Here is a 23,681-nt window from a genome sequence, read left to right on the forward strand (position 1 = left end):
TTCACTGTTCCATTGGTTTTTCTCCATTAAATCCTTCAAGACACCATTTTTATAAGAGATTATACACCTTGAACACTTGTAGCTTGTGAGAGTTGGCCTTGGGAGGGTGTGGAGTGCATCATTCTGAGTTTGTGGCCTCTATAGTAAGGTGAAGTTGCTGACTTTGGGGTTGTCTTCTTGGGTTTGGTTTGTGTGACCTTGTCCTTGGCTTCTTGAGCTTCAAGAAGCCACCGTTTGGCATAAAGGGTCAAGCTTGAAGTGCTTTTTCGTGGGTCTTTGAAGTCAGAACCTTGGTGTTGTATTGAAGGCTCCATTTATGTTTCATTTTCAGAGTTTGGAGCTCTTGAGGTGCGTCATGATTACCTCTTTGTCATTTTGGAGTTTTAAGCTTGTTTAATCGGTTAATAAGTGAAACTTTAGCCATTTGAGTAAATGAATGTGTTTCTGAGTTCATAACATGTTGATGTTTATCTGTTTAGGGAGTCATTGGACTCCCAATCGCATTTGGACTCTTAAGAATGGGATTATGAAGATCACTGTTCGTATTTCCGCATTCTGGTGAAGAAGTATTCAAATACTTGTTCACTGGTAGTCGAATACTCCTTGCTGGAGTATTGGGATACTTTTCTGTGTTGAAAAGTATTCGGATACCTTGAAGAAGTAGTTGAATACTTGTTCACTGGTAGTCGAATACTCCTTGCCGGAGTATTGGGATACTTTTCTGTGTTGAAAAGTATTCGGATACCTTGAAGAAGTAGTTGAATACTGAGTAGTATTCGAATACTTGGGTATTGGTATTCGAATACCATGTGGTATTCGAATACTTTAATGAAAGTAATCGAATACTTTCTGGAGAGCTGGAGTATTCGAATACTACTCGTGGAGTATTCAAATACTTCCTGCAGAAACAGCATGCAATGAGTTAAAATGAGTAAGAAAGACTTAATCACTTAGTGTAATCTTGAGTAATGATTATTGATGATTAATTATTGCTCAAATAGTTTGTGATTGTGCTGTTTGTGGGCCTTGAGCTAGTGTGGACTCTTGGCATTGGATAGTTAGCTTGCAAGGTAAGCTTTCGTGTCCTCGGCTTTGCCATTGTTGGTTTCACCATGTCCCATGGGGGGATGGTTTATATGCATAATGTTGTTTTCATGTATTATTTTGATAAACGCTGTTGAACTGTTAAATGCGAGTGCCTTTATGATATGCATGTGGTGTTCAACTTATACGGTAAGCCTGAGTATGTGGTACATACAAGATTGTGAGGCTGTGGTTGAGGTGCAAGCGATGTTCCTTGTACTAATTGTAGGTAATAGACGTATTCCTGCATTTCTCTGGCCAGTAGAATAGTTATAACACACATGGCATGAATATCTGTTGCACTGCATTGAGTTTTGGAACTTATACTGTTAAATGCTTTTGAACTTATATTGCACGTGTAAGTGAGCTTGGGGTGGAAGATCCTTAAGGACCCCTTATCTTACTGAGATTTCTTGTTTAGAGATCTCACCCCACGTTTGGGGACACTTATTTCAGGTTTAGGTAACTTGGAGGCTGATGCCTCTGGCGGCAGGAGGCCGGAGCTTAGTTGATATATTTATGTTGTATGCTGACATGACTGGAATTGGATGTTGTTTATGTTTTTTGACTTTATATTGATATTTGAGCTGAGACTCTTTGTGGGCTTGTTGCCTTATTGGGTGAGCATGGGGATTGTCCATGCCACATTAACTTAACCTTATGTTTAGTTGCTCTCCGAGGTAGTTAATAATGTATCAGGATATTGTCTGGACTACGTGTTGTAGATCCGTGACTTAGATACTCACATTTATGTTATAAGGTATTTCAGTTAATTGTCTTTTGCAATTTACATACAGACGATATTTTATGAAATGAATTAAGTAATTCAACTTGGCTAATGATAATGACGTCATAATTGAAAGAAAAAGATATTCCGCATTTTTAAATTAAGCATGGCTTAATACGATGATATAATAACAAACCGGATATATACGGGGTGTTACATTACCTGAGAATAAACAAATACCATTTAGAGGCAGGAAACAAATTACAACCCAAAATGTCATGTGTGCATGTTCCTTTGACATGAAGTTCACTTTTGTGTATGCCGGATGGGAAGGATCAGTAAATGATTGTCGTATTTTTAGTACTGCGCTTGAAACTCCTAGGTTGGAATTCCCTCATCCCCCACCAGGTATGATGAGTTTATACAGCAATGTGAATGACATTTTTTTGTAGTTTCACATTGGATTGTCCTTATTATTGCAATTTATATATTGGTAAATTCTTGTCAACATGTAGGCAAATTTTATGTCGTTGATTCTGGATACCTAACTAGGGATGGTTATTTAACACCATTCAAAGGAGAGCGCTATCATTTGAATGACTATAGAGGAAGACAAAATCAACCCAGATCAACTAAGGAGTTGTTCAACCATAGGCACTCTTCTTTGGGAAATGTAATCAAACGATCATTTAGAGCTTTGAAGAATAGGTTCCCAATTTTGCGTAAAATGCCTTCATTTTCATTTCAGAAGCAAGCTCTCATTGTGATTGCTTGTTGTGCAGTACATAACTTTATCAGGGATCATCAGATAGCAGACAAAAATCTAGCACATTATGCAAATCCCAACATTGCAGCATCAACCCATACATCTGCAACTATAGATGATGAAGGCTCCTCAAATCAAGTGACCCAAATAGACATTATATTAAGAAAAATATTGCAAACCAATTAGCTATAGACAATCAGTTGCGCCTAATATGATGTTGACGAATTAAGAGACATATTCGAAATACATTGGAGACTTGTCATTTTTTTTTTGTTCAATGCAACATCAATTATTTTTTGCTTTACGTTATTACGATGTCATGAAAATTTAGTTGAGTGATATGACTTATGTATATGTATTTATTTATTCATTTGTATCATTAATATTAAGGTAATAATATGATATTAAATAATAAAATGGTCAAGGGAATGAGAAACAAAAAAATATGAATTGTGAAGATGATTGAAAAATAATATTTAAAACTATATATTAGTATTTGTCGTAAAAAAAACTATATAATAAAATATTATAAATTTTTAGATAATTTTTTTAAATATGAAATTTGGCATTTCGGTTAAAATTTATTGTCATTCGTTATTTTATACAGTTGATGAAATCTATAAACAAAAGTAAAGAAATAGATTTTTATTGTGTTATCAAACGTAAATTTGATTCTCGGAATAAAAAAAATATGTTATCAAACGTAATTTTGATTCTCAGAACAAAAATAAAATATGTTAACAAATGTAATTTTGATTCTCAGAATTGTTCCAAAATACAGAAATAGAAAAGAATAATTTCTTTTCAAAAACAATGCCAGAAATTAAAATGATTGTTACGCGCAGCGTTAGTTCCTACAAATAAGAATTGTCGTCCGAATGCGAAAAATTAGTCTTGTACCAATACTTATTCTTTCGAGGCCCCAATTTTTACTTTTACCAATACTTTATAGACCTGAGTTACGAGTTCTCCTACTACATCTCTTAGGTCACATTTTTCATGAAAGAAGATATTTTCAACATCTGCAAAACTAATGAAGGAATTTAATTAATACCAATTTGATATATTGTAATCCATATCTCCATTCAGTTTGATTGCAGCCACTTGAACCAGTGCATGCACCATGGCAAATATGGATGCATATCAGCCAATTTATCTAGAACCAAGAGCTTGTTTTAATATTAGATTTGATTAGATACTAACCCACTCGTGGAGATATTGATATATACAATTTGTTAGTCTTGCCAATTAGCACCAATGCTTAAAATTGATCTCTCCATATTCTCCAAGATCCCATTCAATGTTCCAAAACATGAAGCAGTACTTGTGAAAATATATTTAGATTTGGTAGTTACAATAGCTTAGTTGATGAGGAACTTGAGGTAAAGCTTTACTTAACATGCACAGCCATTTGTCAGGTATACAATAATAATATGGAAGAGAAGACCATGTACAATCTCACCTACTTCTGATATATTCCACTCAAAATAAACGATGTGATAATAGTTGGACATCCATTTGTACTGTACTCAAATTGATTCTGTATAATCTGTTTCTTTCAATTTTTTGGTACTCTAATATATGAAACAAATTAAATATGTGAAACAAATATGTGATCTATGCACTTACTTCGTTCTCTTTTTATTTTTATTTTTTTTAGGTGGCAAATTTCAAATGAGAGGACATGAAATGGAGAGAGGTGATTTTGATCCATCAGATTTTAGGCATGGCTTTTCAATATAATTAAAATTAAAGGTTTTAAAGTTTAATTCTACTTTATCATAATATATATGTATTCAGTATATATTTGTTTGGACTACTTGCGCGAAAAACCAATATTATCTTAGCAAAGTGGCTAACGTTTAACACAAACATTAAGCGAATTAAAAATAAAATAAAATCTAGTAGGTATAACTTTTGGAGTATCAAATATCAATGACAAAACTATATAAACTTGGGTCCGAGAGAAAAAATAGCCAGTAATTGGGTAATGGTCTCATGAATGGTCCATTCAGTGATCTTCAATCTTACCAACCGTTTAAAGATTTCGACATGACCGGGAAGAATCCAACCTTACTTGCTTTACATAGAGATGGACATTGCACCAAACTCTCCTCTGATCACTCCCACACCATACATATGTATCTCAATTATTGGTTGATCTTTACAATGTATGAGTGAATAACAATATAAACTCTTATGCAGGTAATCTTATACTAAGTTAAAAATGCATAAGAGCATAGATATTTTTTCTGCCACATTCAGTGGATGGATATATCATTTTAATTTTATATTTCTCTAATATATTCTCTCATACGAAAATTTGTTGGGTTTGAAAGAGTAGATGATATATTGGCTAATGATCACTTGATTATGGTGGCTCTAATACTGTGTAAAAGATTATTTCATCTAAAATATCAGGTTGTTATGCAAATATATGTACCTCTATCAGAATATTGAAATTATAAATAATCATTTTAGAGGAAGGTTATACTTATCATCAGCTAAATTTATTACTTTTACAACTAATTTAATCACCGTTATATTAGAATTAAATCTAACGGTGATTAGTTACACCTTATAATCTTAATTTTTTCTCTCACATCCCCTCTATGCCTCTCTCTCTCTAGGTTTCCATCCCCTCTCTGTTTGCCTCTTTCTCTCTCTAGATTTGAAAGGTTCAATTAATGGCATCCTTGATTCAACAATTTAGAGATCGAATTCAGGGAAACATACATGAGAGCGTCGCCACTTTTAGGCAAGGAAGGATAATAGATGAGTATATAAAAAAAGGGATATATATGTATCATGTCACAACAAATTTTTTGTTTTTCCTGTAGACACAAGTTTAGAAGAGAGAGAAAGTGAAAGTAAGAGAGAGAATAAAAAATCAGTGCACCCCAACTAACTCTGTGTCCGTAGGAAAAATAAAAATTTTCCTATTACATGATAGATTTATATCCCATAAAAAAAACTCTAAAGCATTTGTGGTAAATGCTACCAACACCCTGAAGGAGAAATGATTCGGATACTTGGGCAATATAATAGTCAAAATGAGAATGTCCATGGATCCTATGAAGATTAAGAGTATACTGCAATGGTTTGGGTTTGTCAAAGACAATAAAAAATTCGTTAAATCGTTCATTAATCTTATTAAAAATGTATTTTTTTATTACTCAGTTCGCTGATCTGGAGGGGTCTTTTGCTCAGATCTAGGTTGCTGCACCTGATTAGTTTATTTCTTCTTGCTGTTTTGTTTTTGGGGCATTGCCCCATTTGTTTACCGAAAAAAAAATAAAAATAAAACTAGAGAGAGAAAGAGAGGGGATGAAAACCTAGAGAGAGGCTTTCAAAGAGGGGATGTGAGAAAAAAAGTTAAGATTATAAGGGGTAATTAATCACTTTAGATTTAATTCTAATCTAACAATGATTAGTTTGGTTGTAAGTGTGATAAATTTAACTGGTGGTAAGTATAATCCTCCTTATCCCCATCATTTCAACTCAAAAGCTTAAACTGATAGGTGAGACTATACTAATGATTTTTTATATTTTTCTAACATGCTCCCTCATATTACTGGGCTTGAATTGTGATAATGCACAGACTTATTTTTTTTTTTTTTTTTGGGTATGCAATGAACAAACTTATTTACTTGTGCTAAGAAACTCCACAAAATTTAATTAATTATTAATTAAATGAGGGACAATGACATTCGAACTTGTAACACCGAGGTTCTGATACATGTTAAAAGTTATTTAACTCAAAAGTTTAAGCTGATAAGTGAGACTACATTAATGATTTTTATATTTTTCTAACAAAAATAATTATTTTCTTAATTTTATTGTATAAATATGAGCATTAATTATTACATATAGGTAGTAGCAAAATCAAATAGAAAAAAAATTAGGCGGTGAGGATTTGGATGATCTTCTAAAATATTAACATGAATAATCTAATCCAAGTCCTGCACCTAGCAGAAGTTCGGGTAATGGTACTCTAAGTACAAATCCTAAATTTGTCGTGTACTGAACTGACTTGCTATCATTTGGGTCTGTTCATTTATGCCAATCTTGTCGTATGTATCAAATAAAATAAATGGTTACCCACGTTCACTTAGGAATCGTCAACAAAGCACCAACTGTTTTATTTTTATTTTTGAAAAATTTTAGTCATTTACTCATTCACTATGATTTTTTTTTTTAACTAGCTTACACGCATTCACTTTAGTTATGCCAAACTTAATACACTGAATCACATTTAATTAAGCACTTTGGCTTAATTAATTGGCATGGAGAAAGTGGAAACCCCTCCAAGCCCTTCAACCAAACCAACATTGCCAGCTATTTGCAATTATACACATCTGACTCAAGATGAAGACCAAGAATCTGCATCTCAATCTTGCACCTAGAGATGATAGTTTCTTGGGATGTTAACAAAACTGGTAAAAGAACATGCACTTGACTGATAAGTGATATAATAAAACGAGTCTCGAGGAGAAGGTGCATGGTGTGCAGTTTATAGGGTGAAGGGTTCGAGAAGATCATGAGTATATATATATGTAGTAGTACCACGGTGGCATTAATTTGTAGAATCTTATAGTAATCAATTAAATGATGATTGCATATCATTTATACATCAATGCTAGTAACTTAAGTACACTCATTTAGACTTTAGAAAATATAAAAATAAAAAGTGAGGTTGATTATTTAATGGGGTTTCCTCGTTGGCTTTTGTGTAGAGACAGACTCAGCTCACGTTGTTCAATAATGGATTAGTACCTCAAATTAAGGTTCTCTCTTTCTGTTAGATTTAATGGTACACGAGAACCTTTTAGATGGCATAGCTCGTGCATTCCTTTAACCACCACTATTATGATTATTATTAAAAATTATGTAATAATATTATGATAAAATACATTATGAGATTATGATTTCTTCTATCATATAAGATAAAGTTATCTTCTACAATATTAAAATAACATTATTTAGAGGTGTAGAATAAAAACTAAAGGATATTTTAAAAATTTTACTTTCCCATTATAACATGTATTTTATAAAATGCTATTTATTTTTTATTCTATATCCCAAAACGATATTATTTCAGGGTTGCAGGAGATAATTTTATCTTTAGATAAATATTTTTTTCCATTATATATATATATGCAAAATAAATTATGAAATTAAAATGTACTTCTTTAATTTTTGAAACAATAATTTTAATTCAATAATGTATTTTATAAATGTATCTTTTGGTTAAATTTAAAGACACAAATCTTTCTATAGTTGTGGTCGGTGCCTGAAACCTCAGTGCCACGAAGCTTCGTCCTATATTGTGCACACAGCACCCCACCACTAGCTGCCAAAAATTGCAGTTACTTGCCACGCTTGCTAAACTGAACCATGTAATATTCTCTTTGACTGAACAAAGGAAATTAAAGAAAAGCATAGAACAAAGGGGAAAAAATGTATTGGTTAGACGTGACTGAAGAACAATGTCAATGTCTTGGATGGAGTAATGATCCTAATTTTAGTCTATTGCAAGTTTTAGATATGATATGCAATTGTAATTTTGATTTGTACATTTTTTACTCTTTCTTTTTTATGTTTCTTCTACTTTTGATTTATAATATAAAGTTTGTGTATTGAACCAACATAAGTTACTGCACACGGTGAGAGATTTTTCTTCTTGAACTTTTATGTCAAGTTCAAATTTTCACGAACACTCTTATAAGAAGAAATTAATTATAGATAAAAAGAGCCAGCCATATAACAGGTCAATATACGTTGAATTTTCAGTACAACTACAAACATAACAACAAAATACAAGAAAGGAAAAAATATTTTATTTTTATAAATAAGATGTACGAAAAAAACACGCATTCGGACCCATTAAAAATAGGGGGTGATGGAGAGATCTGATCACCGAATTTGTATATACTTGAAGGGCTGTCTAATTTTGACACGCTTTCAACCAAAAATTTTCTGATCCATTCATTGATTGATATTTATATATTTATTTTAAACAAAATTATATAAGCATATGGACCTTATTAGTTTCATCAATGATGTGTTGTACATTTCATTATCACCTGATTTCTTTCATGAAAAGGGCCTACAAATATCTGGCATATAAAGAACATTTTTTGAAGTAATAGAACGACCACATCATGGTAGTCCCCATTCCCTCCAATTATATATATGAAAGAGTAAATGTGGCTTGGAACTTATAAGATAAGATAATAAATGGTAGTTGGTCCACATTTTAACTAAAAGGCGAAAATTCATGTGTTAAGATAGCTAGAGGATGACTACATCAATAATTAAGTTGAATCATTGCCCAGGCCGGTCGATTAAGATATACCCTAAACCTAGACCCTTAGGGCTTAGGGCAGTTAATCACCCCTTACATATTAATATATATAGATGGTTCAGATTATTTTATATCAGTATAAATTATATTCTTAATCTTAAATATTAATACTATTTACATCTAGCGACTTTTACTTATTATATATATATTAGTCATTGAATGTAAGAAAATCTTTAACCAACATACCAAAAAAAAAAAAAATTAGGTGAGGTTCAACACGCAGGTATCTCATCAAAACCAGAGCAAACCTCCCAACAAAATCCTCACATTAGTTACGAGGATTTAAACTCACGTCTTTATATGAGATATGAGCCAAATCCACAACCAATATATCCACCCTTATCAATAATATATATTCATTTTAATATTGATAATATATACTTATTTATGCATATATATGTAAATACATTCAAAACAAATAGATATTCTTAAAGCATTAAAGATTATAACTTAACCATATAGTGATTATTTAAATTAACTTGCTTATTATAAATATTGTAAATAACATGAAAATATGAAGTAATAATATGATTTTTTTAGTATACCGACTCTAATTATCTCTTTTGAGAGTTGACCTTGGGGTATCTCCATAAATTTCAATTATTTGAGTTGGCTACAAAACTAATTCTGAATCAAAGTTTAATTAGTCATAATTAAGAATTAGGGTTTAATCACAATTAAAACATCTCATCACCGTTAATTTTTTTTATATTAAGTGTAGAACAAATATTATCCATAAATTTAGGCGAAAAAAGAATATTGGTTTAGAATTGCAAATGCTTTACCATTAATATAGCTTTTTAGACACACGCCCCCGTACGCATTTCAAGATATGTACTTTCCCAATGTAATACATACCTAATTTATTTTAGTGAGTAATTTGAATGCCTGAAGATTCACCTTGAGATTTTGTTGTTAAACATTACTCTTAAAAAGCGGATTTCGTAATTTTCTAGTTTTGTAGTTTTGTCCTTATTGAAGTTGTATTTTATTGATTAGGAAAGGATAGGCCCTTTACTTCTCTTTAGTTTTGGTTTTACTTTTCCTTCTTTCTTTGTCTCTTTTATCGATCGGTGCAAGAGTTTCTGTTCAGGTGCCAATATTTATCTATTTCTTTATAACCTTCACAGTTCACAACTTCACACTACTTCCCATGGCAGCTTCTGGATTTAAATAATCTTTGATCAACGAAGGTCTCAGCTTATGGGAAATGATGTTTTGTTTCTTTTGTTTTTTCTTTAGTAAATATTTTTGTTTTTAATTGTTGTATACATGTTGTTACAACAGAAAAATAATACTCTAGTGTAAAAAGGATTAAATATAAATTTGAATTATTTCTCACAAATTGCCGTAGCCGGTAGATGTACTATATCATGTGAATCTTACTCCATTCACTTAATTATGTATAGGCGGCAATCGATCCAAATTTAACAATTAGCTTCCCAAGTTGATGCCCAGTATATACGAACATTGTTTAGTACAATTTTTTTTTTTTGATAAACTGTTTAGTACAATTTTTTTTTTTTTTTTTTTTTTTTGGTAAACAATTTATTTAGTACATAAAAGTGAAGAAGTTTCATTTAATTTAAACTTTTTACAATTACTTAAACTCTTTTTACAAGCACAAATAAATTTAATGGCTTCCCCAATATGTGCATTATTATTCTAAACTATTTCACTTTCTTCAATTGATAGGAAAAAGAGAAAACTAAATTAAAAAATTTATAATCAATTTTCAAAGTATATATATTAACCCTATATTTACGTAAATTTGATAGTTATAATTTACAGAATTATATCAATTAATTAATTATCGATCCTCAACAAATCAGAGCTATTATGTGCACGTAGATGAATGGTTAAAGTTTAGAGTAAGATTTCTTGTTTTTAAAATAGTATAAACTAATCATATCCCATACACACACATATATATATATATATTAACCCATTAATTAATTACATTAAGTGAGCATTTGATACGTTCTCAATAAATATTTGTATTAATTAATTTAAAAACTATTAGAAACATCGTACTTAAACAATATACATAAGAATAGTTTTGGTGTATTGTTTTTGACTTATTTTATGAAAGTAAATTCTAAGTTTCATTCATCCAAAAATAAAAATAAAAATAAAAATAAAAATTAGTTAAACCTTACTCAATTCGCAAGTTTTGTTGTAAAAAAAATTGTGAATATTCAATTAATTAATGAATGCCTGTATACGCCTGCATAGTCATAGGAAAAACACATATTAAACGTTTAATTTTCCTTAAAAAGCTAAGATCAAATTGAAAGGAGGAGCAAATAAGAAAGGATTAAAGAAGAAGAAGAATCCATAATCAAACTTGGAAAAGTTAATTAACTCTAGCAGTCACAACTCACAACTTCTTAAAGCAAAACAAGGAAGCCACACAACCCACAAGTTAATTACAAAAAGAAGGAACCCCACCCCACCATGTGAGAATCCAAACCCCAAAAAATCAAAAGTCACTCTTTTCTCAAAGGGCAATTTCGTCAATTCGAATCCACTCACTTCCATAATTATTAACCACATCATTATCACCATTATTATTAAAATCCTTCATTTGCATTAATTACAAGTAAGGTTCTTCCTATATATACACACAATACATCTTCCAAACCTTCAATTCCCCTCTTCAAACAATTCCCCAACATTCAAAGATACATTGAATTTTTTTTTTTTCTAATTTTTTTTTCTGATCAAGATTCAAACCCTAGATCAGTTTTCTACTCTTTTTTCTTCATAGAACAATAATGGGTAACAGCTTAAGGTGTTGTTTGGCTTGTGTTCTTCCATGTGGGGCTCTAGACTTGATCCGAATAGTGCATTTGAATGGTTATGTAGAAGAGATTACACGTTCAATAACAGCAGGAGAGGTTCTCAAAGCAAACCCTAATCATGTTCTAAGCAAACCAAGCTCCCAGGGTGTTGTTCGCCGGATTTTGATCCTCTCGCCGGAAACTGAACTCAAGAGGGGCAGCATATACTTCTTGATTCCGGCATCGTCTTTGCCGGAGAAGAAACGCTTAGTTGGAAAGGGAAGCATTGGCGACAGTGATCTCAACAAGAAGAAAGCTTCATCAAAAGAAAGCAACAAGTGTTATGATAATGATGGTTACTCTTCATCACACCACAAAGTCTCTACTCACAAAGTCTCTAAAGAGAAGAAATCCTCACGCCGGGATCGCCGGAAAGGTCGTGTCGGAATATGGCGGCCTCATTTGGAGAGCATCTCGGAAGATTAGTTTTATCTTTCCGGTCGCCGGCCGGTACCGGAATTCAGCATGTCCGAGAGGAGAGGGAGAACCCAAAAAAATGGTTCAACTATTGAAATATACCAACATGACCTTTTTTCCCCCTTTGTTTTATAAATGTATGTGGGTTTTTGATTTTGTGGATAAAAAAGTTTACCTTGCTTTCCTATATTTTTTTTTTTTATTTTTTTTTTTGGTTTTTGGGCTGCGGATTGCCATGGTTGAATTGAATTTGATCAAATCTTATAATATGTTTGCTTCATATAAGGAAAAAATGGAAAAAGAAAATTAAGTAATTTAATTTGTACCCCACAAATTTGAAATCCAAGCCATCTATTTGTCTTAACTGGCTTGTCTAAATGAAAATTTAAGGGTAGTTTTTGTTCTTTAATTTCAGCGATATAAACATTGTGGCATCCGGCCCATTACAATGATGCAGATGATATGAAATAATTTTGAATGTGAGGCCCCTTTTCCAATGATTAAGCCTAATTTAATTTTGAATATTTCATTGGAACATGCATGTTAAGCACATATGTCTACTTAAGGAATCTATCTATTGCAGATAACAAAAAAAAATTAAGACTTAAGTTGACATTAATTATCATTTCATTTAATAAGCAATTTGTGCGTTGGCCTTGCGTGTTATTCCACCTTAAGGTGATGAACAGTTTAAGTATTGCAACAATTCATGTACGAATAATTAGAAAAATATACAAGTATTTTTCGTTCTTGCCAAGAAGTCAAAGTAAAACTTGAGCATATATTTAAGAGATTTTCTTTGGCAACTAAGGGAGGGGATTTCGGGTAACAACCTTATATTTTTTGAAGCAAAAGAATAGATTATGTTCCAATTAAGGTTGATGATTGTGAGACTACGCTTGCTCCCCCCAACCTTAATTCTTTTCATGATTAACATGTTATGAGTAAATTCATGCTAGGTTAGTGGAACTAGTTGGCTATTAATTACTGGCACTTAAAATGATTCAATATTAACTTTTATATATATATGTATGTGTGTGTATTATATTTCAAAGCTTATATATAATATATATAGAAAACAATACCATAATTATATATCTTGAGTTACAAATTATTGAGTGTAAAACTATAACCAATTGAGTGGTTCTTGTGAGTCATACATTTGGCAAGAAAAAGATAGTAGTAAACATTAGTGGAAAAAAAATGTGGGGCTTAGTGTGTGAACTATGAAAGAGACTCTACAATTTTCCCAAAAAAAAAAAAAAAAAAAAAAAAAAAAAAAAACGAAAGAGACTCCACATACCCCTGATTTCAAAATGAAAAGAAATGTAGGTAACTTATCTTGTTGTCATTGAAACACCAAAATAGTTCTGAAATAGCGACATCTCCACGCTACATTCATAAAGAAACAAAAGCAAACAAGCTGGCATATCTTCCTTAACTTATTTCATATTAATTACTCACTTCTTCACATGGATTCCCCTCTTCTCTCTCCCATATTAATATTAGACAATTCTTTGCACATCCCTTTGTCAGACTCCAACTCATCCATATATTATTATACTAATTCGTTTGGACCTATACCTACTTTGGTTTCACTCCTCTAGATCATACCCATAAATCCACATCTGTTTTGGTGAACCTTAAACCGTAATTAACTGATTGTTGTTAGTTAATTAGTTTTCTTTTTTCGAAATCAAATGGTTTAACTTTTCATTTTAAACCACATAGCTTAAAATATAGCATTGATTGGATGCCCCTCTATCAAGGTGCCATCGATTTGATTAAAAGGAATGAATGACATGGGAAAATTTGTCTTAAACTAGGAATACTAGCTAGTAGTCTTTTAACCAAAAGATGAACTACCTGTCTAGGTTATATCTAAAAAGAATTTGTTATTGTTTGAGAAATATAATATAAAATTATTAATTGGCTTTCATTTAATATTTTAGGTTCAATTTAATTTTACACAATATCAAAGCCTCTATATTTGGAGAGCACTTTTTGTACACCGATGGTACATACAACTTCCACTTAAGAAATTACATTTGAATATTTTTTTTCTTTTTTTCCTTCCTATTCCATACATATATCACAGAAGATGAGGTATTTTTATTCGACTGTCGCACCCAATCAATGTTGCGATGGTAGTATCCTAAATATTTCACTATATTTGATTATAAATTCGATCTTCATCGTTTTTTATTTTGTTTAAAAAATATAATTAAATATTATAAAATTTCTTATAATAGAATCTTGTGTGAAAGTGAATGTTAAAGAAATATAATATAAAATTATTAATTGGTAGATGATGGTTTAAACTTTTCGGTTGAAAACTTGAAATAATTCTTTATCGTCATCAAACTTGATTGTTTTGCAGAATTTATTTTAAAATTTTGAATTTGTTTGGATATTGTAAAATAAAATCACTTTAGAATGTAATTATAACGATATATTTTTATAAATTTGATGAATCGCATGCATGCTAAAATAGATCATTTGTCATGTTACTGAATTTGGCTCACGGAGAAGGGAAAAAATAAATCCTTCTATAGTCAATTTAACAATCTAATTTTTTTTATGAAAATTAATTTTAGCAAACTACTCAAACACTGTTGAAATCACATTTGAGTTCCAAAACGCGATTGTGATTTGTTGGGGTTGGAAAATCTAGAGAGAGAAAAAAAGGTTTGAAAAAACATAACAAGTGTGGTATGATAGGATCAAATAATTAAGGAGTTAATTCAAATTTCATAAACAATGCATTACAAACTTCAGATTCAAAGTATGGGAGTGAGTAACATTGAGTTTTGCGTGGCATTTGATTAGGACAAAGCAGATCAAGACGCTAAGTTCACGGTTTTTTTTTTTTTTTTTGTTTTTGTTTTTGTAATGAAGTTCACGGGTTTTAGTTTCCAAATCCCGAAGGGCAACTTGGTTGAATCTATCAATCGTGGAGGTGGAGACACCCGATCATTCTGATTTACTCACGACTCACGAGTTCGTTTCCGTAGTATGATCTTTGAATATTAAGTTTATTTTTTATGGGCTTTTATAGTGACGTAAAATGGGAAATTTTTTATTGAATTGATTTATAATTTGAATTAGTAATGTATGTAAACTGTAAAGGGGGTTGTGTGTGTTTAAGTCGTATGTGGAGCGAATGCGCGACTTATGCATGGGCAAAGATAAGCGTGTCACATCACACATGTAATATTGCACAACTTGTAGCATGATAGATAAATATTTGCTATGTGCGATTTGAATATATATACCTCATACACATCTCATCGTATTATTTAGATAAATATTTAATTTTGAATTAATCTGGTAAAATCTTTTCATTTTACATCAGATGTGTGAAAAGGGCTAATAAGTTTAAATTTCATTCCATTAATCTTTTTATAATATTATCCAACATAATGTATTAGTACATTATTATTCTGAAAAAGTTAGATTTCTTAATTAATAATAGCCATGATGTTTTTTTTTTGTTTTTTGTTTTTATATAATTTGTACTAAACACAACTACAAAATTATACCCCACAACTCATGGTATTTTTTTTATCCATGAAATCGGAATCTGGTTTTAAAGATTTGAGACCAAAATATCCTCTTGTAATATATCTACAAATGTGTACGGAGACATTGCAGAGAAGAGAAAGCTTCCTCGTGTTCGTCTGCACGTCCCCGCGTTGAGCATTCAGATTTCAGAATATTCACATTCCATTTGATAACATCGAATGTCATTTACAGAAATCAAGCCTCCATTTTCTAGTGTGATGTTTTCCGCAAACACTGAAATCACTATTACTCACACATGAGTTACACACCCTACCATGTTAATTGGCGTTGCATCCTTTACCCACAGCATCAAAAATTAAACTGTGAGAAATTAAAGACAGAGAGAGAAGACCAGAGAAGAAAAGTGAGTACATGTACACACAGCTAAAATGAATGTCTACAATATTAAAAAATTATGAGTAAATTGATAATTTATGTTGACATTCCCTTTAATAATTTACAATCAACCAAACGTAAAATTAATCAAATTTTTCCGGTAAAATTTTAACCTACCAAACAATTTTTTATTACTTTTCGAGTTAGGGTTAAATAATTTCTCATTATATTTTCAAAAATCTTTTTTTCGGATAAATAAAAAATATCTCCAATACCAAGAGAGAATTCATCAATGTGGTGCTTAAAAGCTTAATATATGGCCACGCATAGTGGATCCGATTTGAATTAGTAAAGTGTCAAAAAAGCGGTGGACGGCAAAGACGAGGAGCATAAGTGCCATCCCTCAAACCGTACTATGAGTACTGCTAGTTGTTGAATCCAATTAATATATAGTTGTCCTCATTATTGATCTGTACTTATTTTTCGTGCATCATCGTAAAAGCCAATTCAAGATGCTTGTCTTTTATTTATAATCAACCACCCTCATGCATTTTTCATCACTGTAATCCCTCTTATCCTTTTGTTTGTTTTGGGTCTGTGGTTTAAGCAAATCCAGCTTAATTAAAGGTAGATTTATGTCTTCAGTTAGGTTAGCCAACACCAAGACTAATTCGGTGACAACGGGTCATGCTCCCTCCATTTTAATTAATTATTTTTATCAACCACTCACAATTATCCTATTAAAAAAAAAAAAACACATCCCTTAAAAAGTATTTCAAAATGGCTCAATTAATCTCACTCATTTAGACATCTAATTGCATGTTTCTATTCCGCTAATCCGTAGACAACTATGTTGATTGACAAAGTATTTAACAAACTACTTGTGAATAATCGAGGCATGTAATCCTAAACCATATGTATAATCTAAAACTATCCTCTTGATTAATTTGTCCTATAGTCTAAGCAACAAACTATAACTAGGTTTGGTATCATCTAAACCCAAAATCATAATGCAATTAAGATTTATGAGTCTATTCATGTATATGATTCTTATATAGTTCTTTTTTAACCAATATAAAATTTCATTCACACTTAGACTTCCCAATCTATCTTGACACGACATCATTTAGTATATCAAACCAATACAATAAAAATGTATGTGTTAGAGAAATTATATATAAAATTATTGAAGTGACATTTATCTAACAGCTTGAGTTTTTAGGTGAAAAAATTATTTGTCATATAGTATTAGAGCCTTTATATCTTCAATATTTTGATTAGGAAAATGCTTATGTCCACCGACGGTTTTTTTACAAAATATTTTAATAATTACATGGATTAATTAAATGAGAGAAATTATCTCTTGTGGGTCCCATGACAGAGGTTGAAAATGATTGTTGTTGACCTCATAGAAAAAGTTGAGACTAAAACAAAAAATAGTGCAGCCTTATTTACAAGTTTTCTTAAAAATAGTTCCCATGTGAAATAACACTATTCTTTTTTGGTTTTATTTGTATTGATTTAACTTTCTTAATCAACACAATGATTATTTAACTCTTCCAATTCGATGGTGCAGTGTGAATGCAGGTAAATTGAGTCCACAAAGGTTTTCAACATTCCAACTTATATTAATTCTATAACAAAGATCTTCTAAAGTAATTAAATATCAAAGAATTTTTGTTTATACTTTATATACACATTTTCTTGAGATTCACCTCATACATCGGAAGTTATAAAAGCTTTGTTGTTGCACCACCAAAACTGAAAATGTAAAATCTGATGTAGCTAGAAGGTTCCCAATTGGTCCAAGCTCAGGGAGTTCACACCATTCTGTCAAGCCTAGTGTACATGGAGAATCTGGCATATGATGTCTACCTACTATGACCATACTAAAATTTCCCTCCATTTTTCTGATAACTTGTGTTGTTCCTGCTCCATCTTCCACACTCTCCTCCTTGAAGGTTATTTGTTGGTTATTATGCTTATTACTATACCTTATATGCTCCATCAAATCAATGTAAGGGTTCTTCATATTCCTTTGTTTACCTTGCATTTTAACCCTTAACCAAAACACTGTAAGTCTTACGTTTGGATGCTGAGCTATGCGTAGACTATAAGCTAATGCTTCTTGATCATCACCACCACCTACAAAGATCATTGCAATGTCACAATATAATTTCTCATAGATAACTAATAGTTTGCCACTCATTTCGCTTCTGTCAATAAAAACTCCAACTGAGCAAGGAGCTTTCCTTAGAACTTTCTGGTTTAGTGTCCTAACTGAAGCAATGGGAACCTCAAAATTTCCATGTATGGACCATTGCTTATGGAATGGCACAATCACCATGTCAGATTTCGTGTCCATTGCCATGTAGCATATGTCATCATGCATGCTTGCATATGGTGCAATTACAGTGAAGAACTGCAACTTGACACCCTCTTTGTTATGCAGCTGAAATTGATCAAAGGCATTGCTTATGTGTTGAGAGGAACTCTCCTTATAAGAATGTGATTTGTTAGTGTCCTCATTTTTGGTAAGGATGGAAAATGCCCTGCCTGAAAGCTCCATTAGATGTAGAACAAAGACTGAGAGTGGTGTAGCCTTAATGGGGTTGGAGGCTTGAAGAAGGTTGATGATTGGATATACATTTTCTTCATTGTGGACGCAGACAAGTACTTTGAGATCAAGGTCTTGATTGGATTCCCTAATTGATCTTCTATTATAGGCTCTGTACCTCCTTGAAGGATCATATATGTAATAAACAACTAGAGAGGAAAAACCAGTTACTGCCACCATAGTATATATAGCAAGGGAGAAACTCACCTCGCCTATGTCCTGTCCATATACATTAAATAGATGCAAATTAGCATAATATATATAAAGGACTAATGTTTTTTATGTTGTAGGAGATAAAATTATCTTCTACACACAGATAAAAGTGTATGTGTACCGGGCCCATGCGAAGAGAAGAGACTTTATTTTTTCATAATCACACATAAAACTTGTTTCATGACTTTGTTTTTTAAAGAATTTTTGGTATTAGCAAATTGGGGTTATATGCAAACACAAGTGCACTAGACATAAAAGGGCAAATCCCGGTGCTCTTGTGAAGGTCGGCGTCAGGTTGAACCTGTAACCTTTTGGTCACAAGGAACAATCTTACCATTGCTTCAAGGCTCGCTCTCACAAGTGCACTAGACATGCTAAATGAAATATGATGTGTATACCAATCTTTGTGCAATCTTTTTTTTTTTTTTTTGCTTTTTAATATTCCATATTTCACACTCCCGTACCTTAGAGTTAAATAATATGTTGAACACACTGATATCTACAAGGCCTTTGCAACACATGATTAGAGCCAATGCCAAAGAATCCCAGAAGTCAATCTGAAAGTGAAGTGAGGGTAAAAGGGTGCCTAAAAACTTGCCCATATACCCTGCAATCAAAATAATCTCTAAGCTTGCTGTCTTTGATCCTGTTAATGGAGGAACATTTGTCCTGATCCCAATAATAGTACAGAAAGCTGGAACAATCAAAGTAGAACCAACAGTATCAAGCTTTTCTGCCAGAACAGAACCTAAAGGGGGACCATCCGGCAAGATCAAGCCAAACCAAAAAGCAACAAGGAAAGCAGGTTGGCCACAAACTTGTGCAGAGAATGAAATAAACAGAAGTATCGAAATAATTGACATGAAATGGCTTTCTGTTATGGGCTTTCCCTTTGGATTTCGGTGGGAGATCCATATAACAAGTGGCCTTAGCAGGAAGAATAAGATGGATATATAGCAAAGTGACAAAGTCAATTCCAAAATAGGTCTACATGACCCTTGTTGCAATGCTTTAGTAGTATTGACGATAACAAAATAATTTACCCACATACATGCATCACTAATCATGGAAGTGGATAAAGCCACACGTCCAATCTCTGAATTGAGAATGTTCATCTCATTGAGGAAGCCACTTGTAACAGGAAATGCTGTTAGAGCACTACACACAACCAAACCATATATACCTTCCTTTTCAGACCCCAGTGGGTACATTTTGTCTACAATATTTAAAACTGCAGTTCCAATTGCTATGGCAGACAAATGACCACCTAGACCAATTACCACTGCCTTTTTTTCTATCTTCAAGATCTGTGTGGGATTGATCTGTACCCCCATCTTAAAGAAGTGAATTACCATGCCAAATTCAGCAAATGTTGTAAGTGTCAGTCTGCTTGCTGATGGAAATATCATCTCAAAACATGCATCATGTCGACCTAGAAATAAAGGACCCAATATGACACCAGCCTGATGAGAGCAAGAAAAAAAGAAAGAACAAGAGATGATGTATCGTCAGATAATTTCCAATAGGAGAGTTATGTCAAAGAAGCTTTGATTCTATATCAAACTCTAATCACCCCAAATGCTTAAGCTGAAATGCATGCCCATGAATGTTTTTATATCTTTGACATTTGTGCTCTCCCTAGCTAGCTCTTTTCAAGGTGTTGGGTTAGTAGTACAAAACCAAATAGAAAATGAATGATATCATAAGTTTCATCTTTTTCTTAGATTTCTCCAGTTCCTAATTCATAATTACCACTCAAATAAAGAGCAAATTCTTGGGCATAAAGTTTCCCGACTTGCAATAATAAGGGTGAGGGTCGATTGTACGCAATTTTACTCTTTCATTTTTGCAAAGACTCTGATTTCCAGACTCAAACCCGAAGGTTACAAGGAACAACCTTAGTACTATTCCAAGACTCGCTCTCATAATTGCCACTCAAATGGTAGCTATTAATTATGATGGAAGAAAGAAGCTTACCACAATCTGTGCAATGATCTGAGTTTGATGACAAGGCCTTAGCAAGAGATGAGTAATTCTACCAACAGTGAACATAACAATAATCTGAAGTAATAGGACAGTTGTGCTGTGATTGAGGGGGTTATCTCCAAGCCAAACACCCCTTGTTTTGGAGCTTTCAATATATTGACATACTAATTTCTCATTGCCAATCATTCCATAAGAACTCCTCTCACGTAGTCTTACCTGATCCATTTCAGTAGATTTAAGAAAAGGATGGCCAAAACCCAGATAAAGATTAAGGATAGGAACCATGCAAATAAACTTCAAAGAATGTGATTGTGTAAGAGAGATGATGGTAAGAGAGAAGTTTAGATAATGGATGGACGAGGAAGTTAGAAGCTTAATGGTTGAAAAGTGACAATTTCGTTGACCGTTATCCGGTAAAATTGGTTAAGCAAGAATAGTAATTTCACAAAAAATAGAAATCCTTGGCTTCTGGTTTGGGATGAGGTACGATGTTATAGGTTACAATAATTTAGGATTTTTGGTCCTCTAGTCATAATAGTGAAGCATCAATCTAGCTTAGTGGTCATGCTGTCAAACGATAATTATAAGTTTCAGTTAAGTTAGTTAAGAAAATATTTTGTTCTATTTATTTATTTATATATAACAAAAGAGGAATAATGGTAAAGTTACTCCTTTGTAACTGAAAGATCCCGTGGAGGTCTGCCGAACTCTCTTCCTCCACCTCCGCCGAACTCTCCTTCATGGAGGTCTGCCGCGGATCGGCAATTCAGCTTCTGAACTTCGCTGACGCGGTCGCTATCGGAAGCCGCTCGCCGGAGCGTTTGTTCAGAGTCCTCGACGTGTTCGAGACAATGCGTGACCTAATTCCTGAATTTGAATCCCTGTTCTCCGATCAGTACTGCGCGTTCCTCGTCAACGAAGCTATCACAATTTGGAAGAGGTTAGGTGAAGCAATCAGAGGAATTTTCATGGAATTGGAGAATCTGATTGGCCGAGATCCGGCAAAGGCGGCGGGCTTCATCCGATCACCCGCTACGTGATGAACTACCTCCGCGCCGCATGTCGGTCCCGCCAAACCCTAGAACTAGTTTTCCAGTTGCAACCAAATTCTTCGTTATCTGTCCAAATTGCTTGGATTATGGAGTTGTTAGAACGAAATTTGGAAGCAAAATCGAAAATATATAAGGACCCTGCATTGTGCTCTGTTTTCATGATGAATAATGGGAGGTACATTGTTCAGAAGGCCAAAGATAGCGAATTGGGAACCCTTTTGGGTGACGATTGGATCCGAAAACACACTGCAAAAGTCCGGCAATGCCATGTGAGCTATCAAAGAAGCTCATGGAACAAGTTGCTGGGGTTTCTCAAGGTGGAGAATAACAATGGCTCAATGGCTGCAAAGCCTATGAAAGAGAAGCTCAAGTTGTTCAACTTGCATTTTGAGGAGATATGTAGGGTTCAGTCTCAATGGTTTGTCTTTGATGAGCAGCTCAAGGAAGAAATAAGGATCTCCCTAGAAAAGATCTTATTGCCTGCATATGGAAGCTTCATTGGAAGGTTTCAGAATGTTCCTGATCTTGGAAAGCATGCTGATAAGTATATCAAGTTTGGTGTGGAGGACATTGAAGCTCGGCTTAGCGATTTGTTTAATGGAAGCAGTGGATCAAATGGTGGCCGAAAGTGATGGTAAAAATGGTACTACTGATTCTTATGTGTATGTATGAATTTGTAGTGTAATTAGAATACAAAGTTTTGGGTGTCACAAATGTAGTCCTAAAGAATTTGTGACCTGGTGCTATATATATATACACCATTGTATGCTTTTCTGTTCAGAATCAGGGTATATTATTTTTTCTGATGAAATTAACTTTCTGAAAGTTAATATCATCTGAGTTCAAAAAAAATAAAATAAAATAAACTTTTCTGCTGTAAAACTTAGGTTCCAATTGTTGATTTTCTTCAACTGTTCCATTGTAACAGGAGTTTGACATTTGAATGCTTGGAACAGTATTGAGACTATGAGAGTATACTTGATCACTTAATTTAGTATACGTTTCCTGTTATTTATTTATTTTTTACTTTTTCTTGGTTCAAGTCCAAAGTCCTGACAGTGACAGGGAGTAGGATCTTTCCTTTTTGTATGGTGGAAAATAATTATGCAACTTCTTTGCAAATAACATCATGTTGCATATAATGGAACTTATCACAGTATAAACAAAGATCAACAAGTTCTACTGTCCAAATAGTTGTTTGAAAGAGGAACTCAAAAGCAAAACAAAGCAGCCCAACCAAAGTAGACAAAAAAAGCCACCAACCTCCATACTTTTTGTTGGATTGGCAAATTTCTAATTGTAGTAGTCGTCATGAATTTTTCTTTTCCTTCCTCTTTGAGCTGAAGACGTGTGTTTATTGCTCATTGAGATTGGATTTCACCATGAAAATGAAATGCATAAGTAGTAACGTCTAAGAGGCTGTCAACTTTCGGAGCATTAAATATCAATGACTTCGCTTGGTTGATGATTTTGTTTCATACATCATGTGTTGTAAATCCTATGAAAGACTTCGCTTCTCTTTGGGATCTTATAAATCTGAAGGAAGTTTCCTTGAAGGAGTTTACTCATACTCTGACTAGTTCCCTTCCTTTTTTCTTCATTGTTGTTTTTGTTGTTGTTTTGCCCAGTGTTAAAGCAAGAGAAATGAAATGGAAACCAGGCATGGATTAAGAATGTTATTCAATTGAGCCATTCTCATTTTTTATTGCG

The 23,681-nt window shown here is 32.8% G+C and overlaps 2 protein-coding genes and 1 pseudogene across 2 annotated transcripts; 2 read left to right on the forward strand and 1 right to left on the reverse strand.

Moving 5' to 3' along the window:
• Positions 1-11,621: 11,621 nt before the first annotated feature.
• LOC133289709 (uncharacterized) lies at positions 11,622-12,320 on the forward strand. Its single transcript, XM_061487705.1, has one exon. It carries the CDS (start codon positions 11,721-11,723, stop codon positions 12,210-12,212), a length of 492 nt encoding a protein of 163 aa, XP_061343689.1. The 5' UTR covers positions 11,622-11,720; the 3' UTR covers positions 12,213-12,320.
• Positions 12,321-17,814: 5,494 nt separating this feature from the next.
• On the reverse strand, positions 17,815-21,144 carry LOC133289705 (cation/H(+) antiporter 14-like). The gene is made up of 3 exons (XM_061487701.1): positions 20,911-21,144; positions 19,398-20,396; positions 17,815-18,939 (listed from the first exon to the last, which is right to left on the reverse strand). The coding sequence occupies exons 1-3, from the start codon at positions 21,142-21,144 to the stop codon at positions 17,815-17,817; spliced, it is 2,358 nt and encodes a 785-aa protein (XP_061343685.1).
• A 58-nt stretch (positions 21,145-21,202) lies between these two features.
• Positions 21,203-22,750, forward strand: LOC133289706 (exocyst complex component EXO70B1-like; annotated as a pseudogene).
• Positions 22,751-23,681: the final 931 nt, after the last annotated feature.

This window comes from Gastrolobium bilobum, unplaced genomic scaffold, assembly GCF_033153095.1.
Source record: "Gastrolobium bilobum isolate Gb01-03AN ecotype WA unplaced genomic scaffold, APGP_CSIRO_Gbil_v1 utg7861, whole genome shotgun sequence".
Classification (NCBI taxonomy): domain Eukaryota; kingdom Viridiplantae; phylum Streptophyta; class Magnoliopsida; order Fabales; family Fabaceae; genus Gastrolobium; species Gastrolobium bilobum.

Coding starts and splice junctions, on each gene's coding strand:
- LOC133289705 (XM_061487701.1), bottom strand. CDS start 21,144: ATGGATCAGGTAAGACTACGTGAGAGGAGTTCTTATGGAATGATTGGC. Junction 20,397..20,910: donor AGATCATTGCACAGATTGTG/GTAAGCTTCTTT, acceptor TGCTCTCATCAG/GCTGGTGTCATATTGGGTCC. Junction 18,940..19,397: donor ACATATTATTTAACTCTAAG/GTACGGGAGTGT, acceptor GTATATGGACAG/GACATAGGCGAGGTGAGTTT.
- LOC133289709 (XM_061487705.1), top strand. CDS start 11,721: ATGGGTAACAGCTTAAGGTGTTGTTTGGCTTGTGTTCTTCCATGTGGG.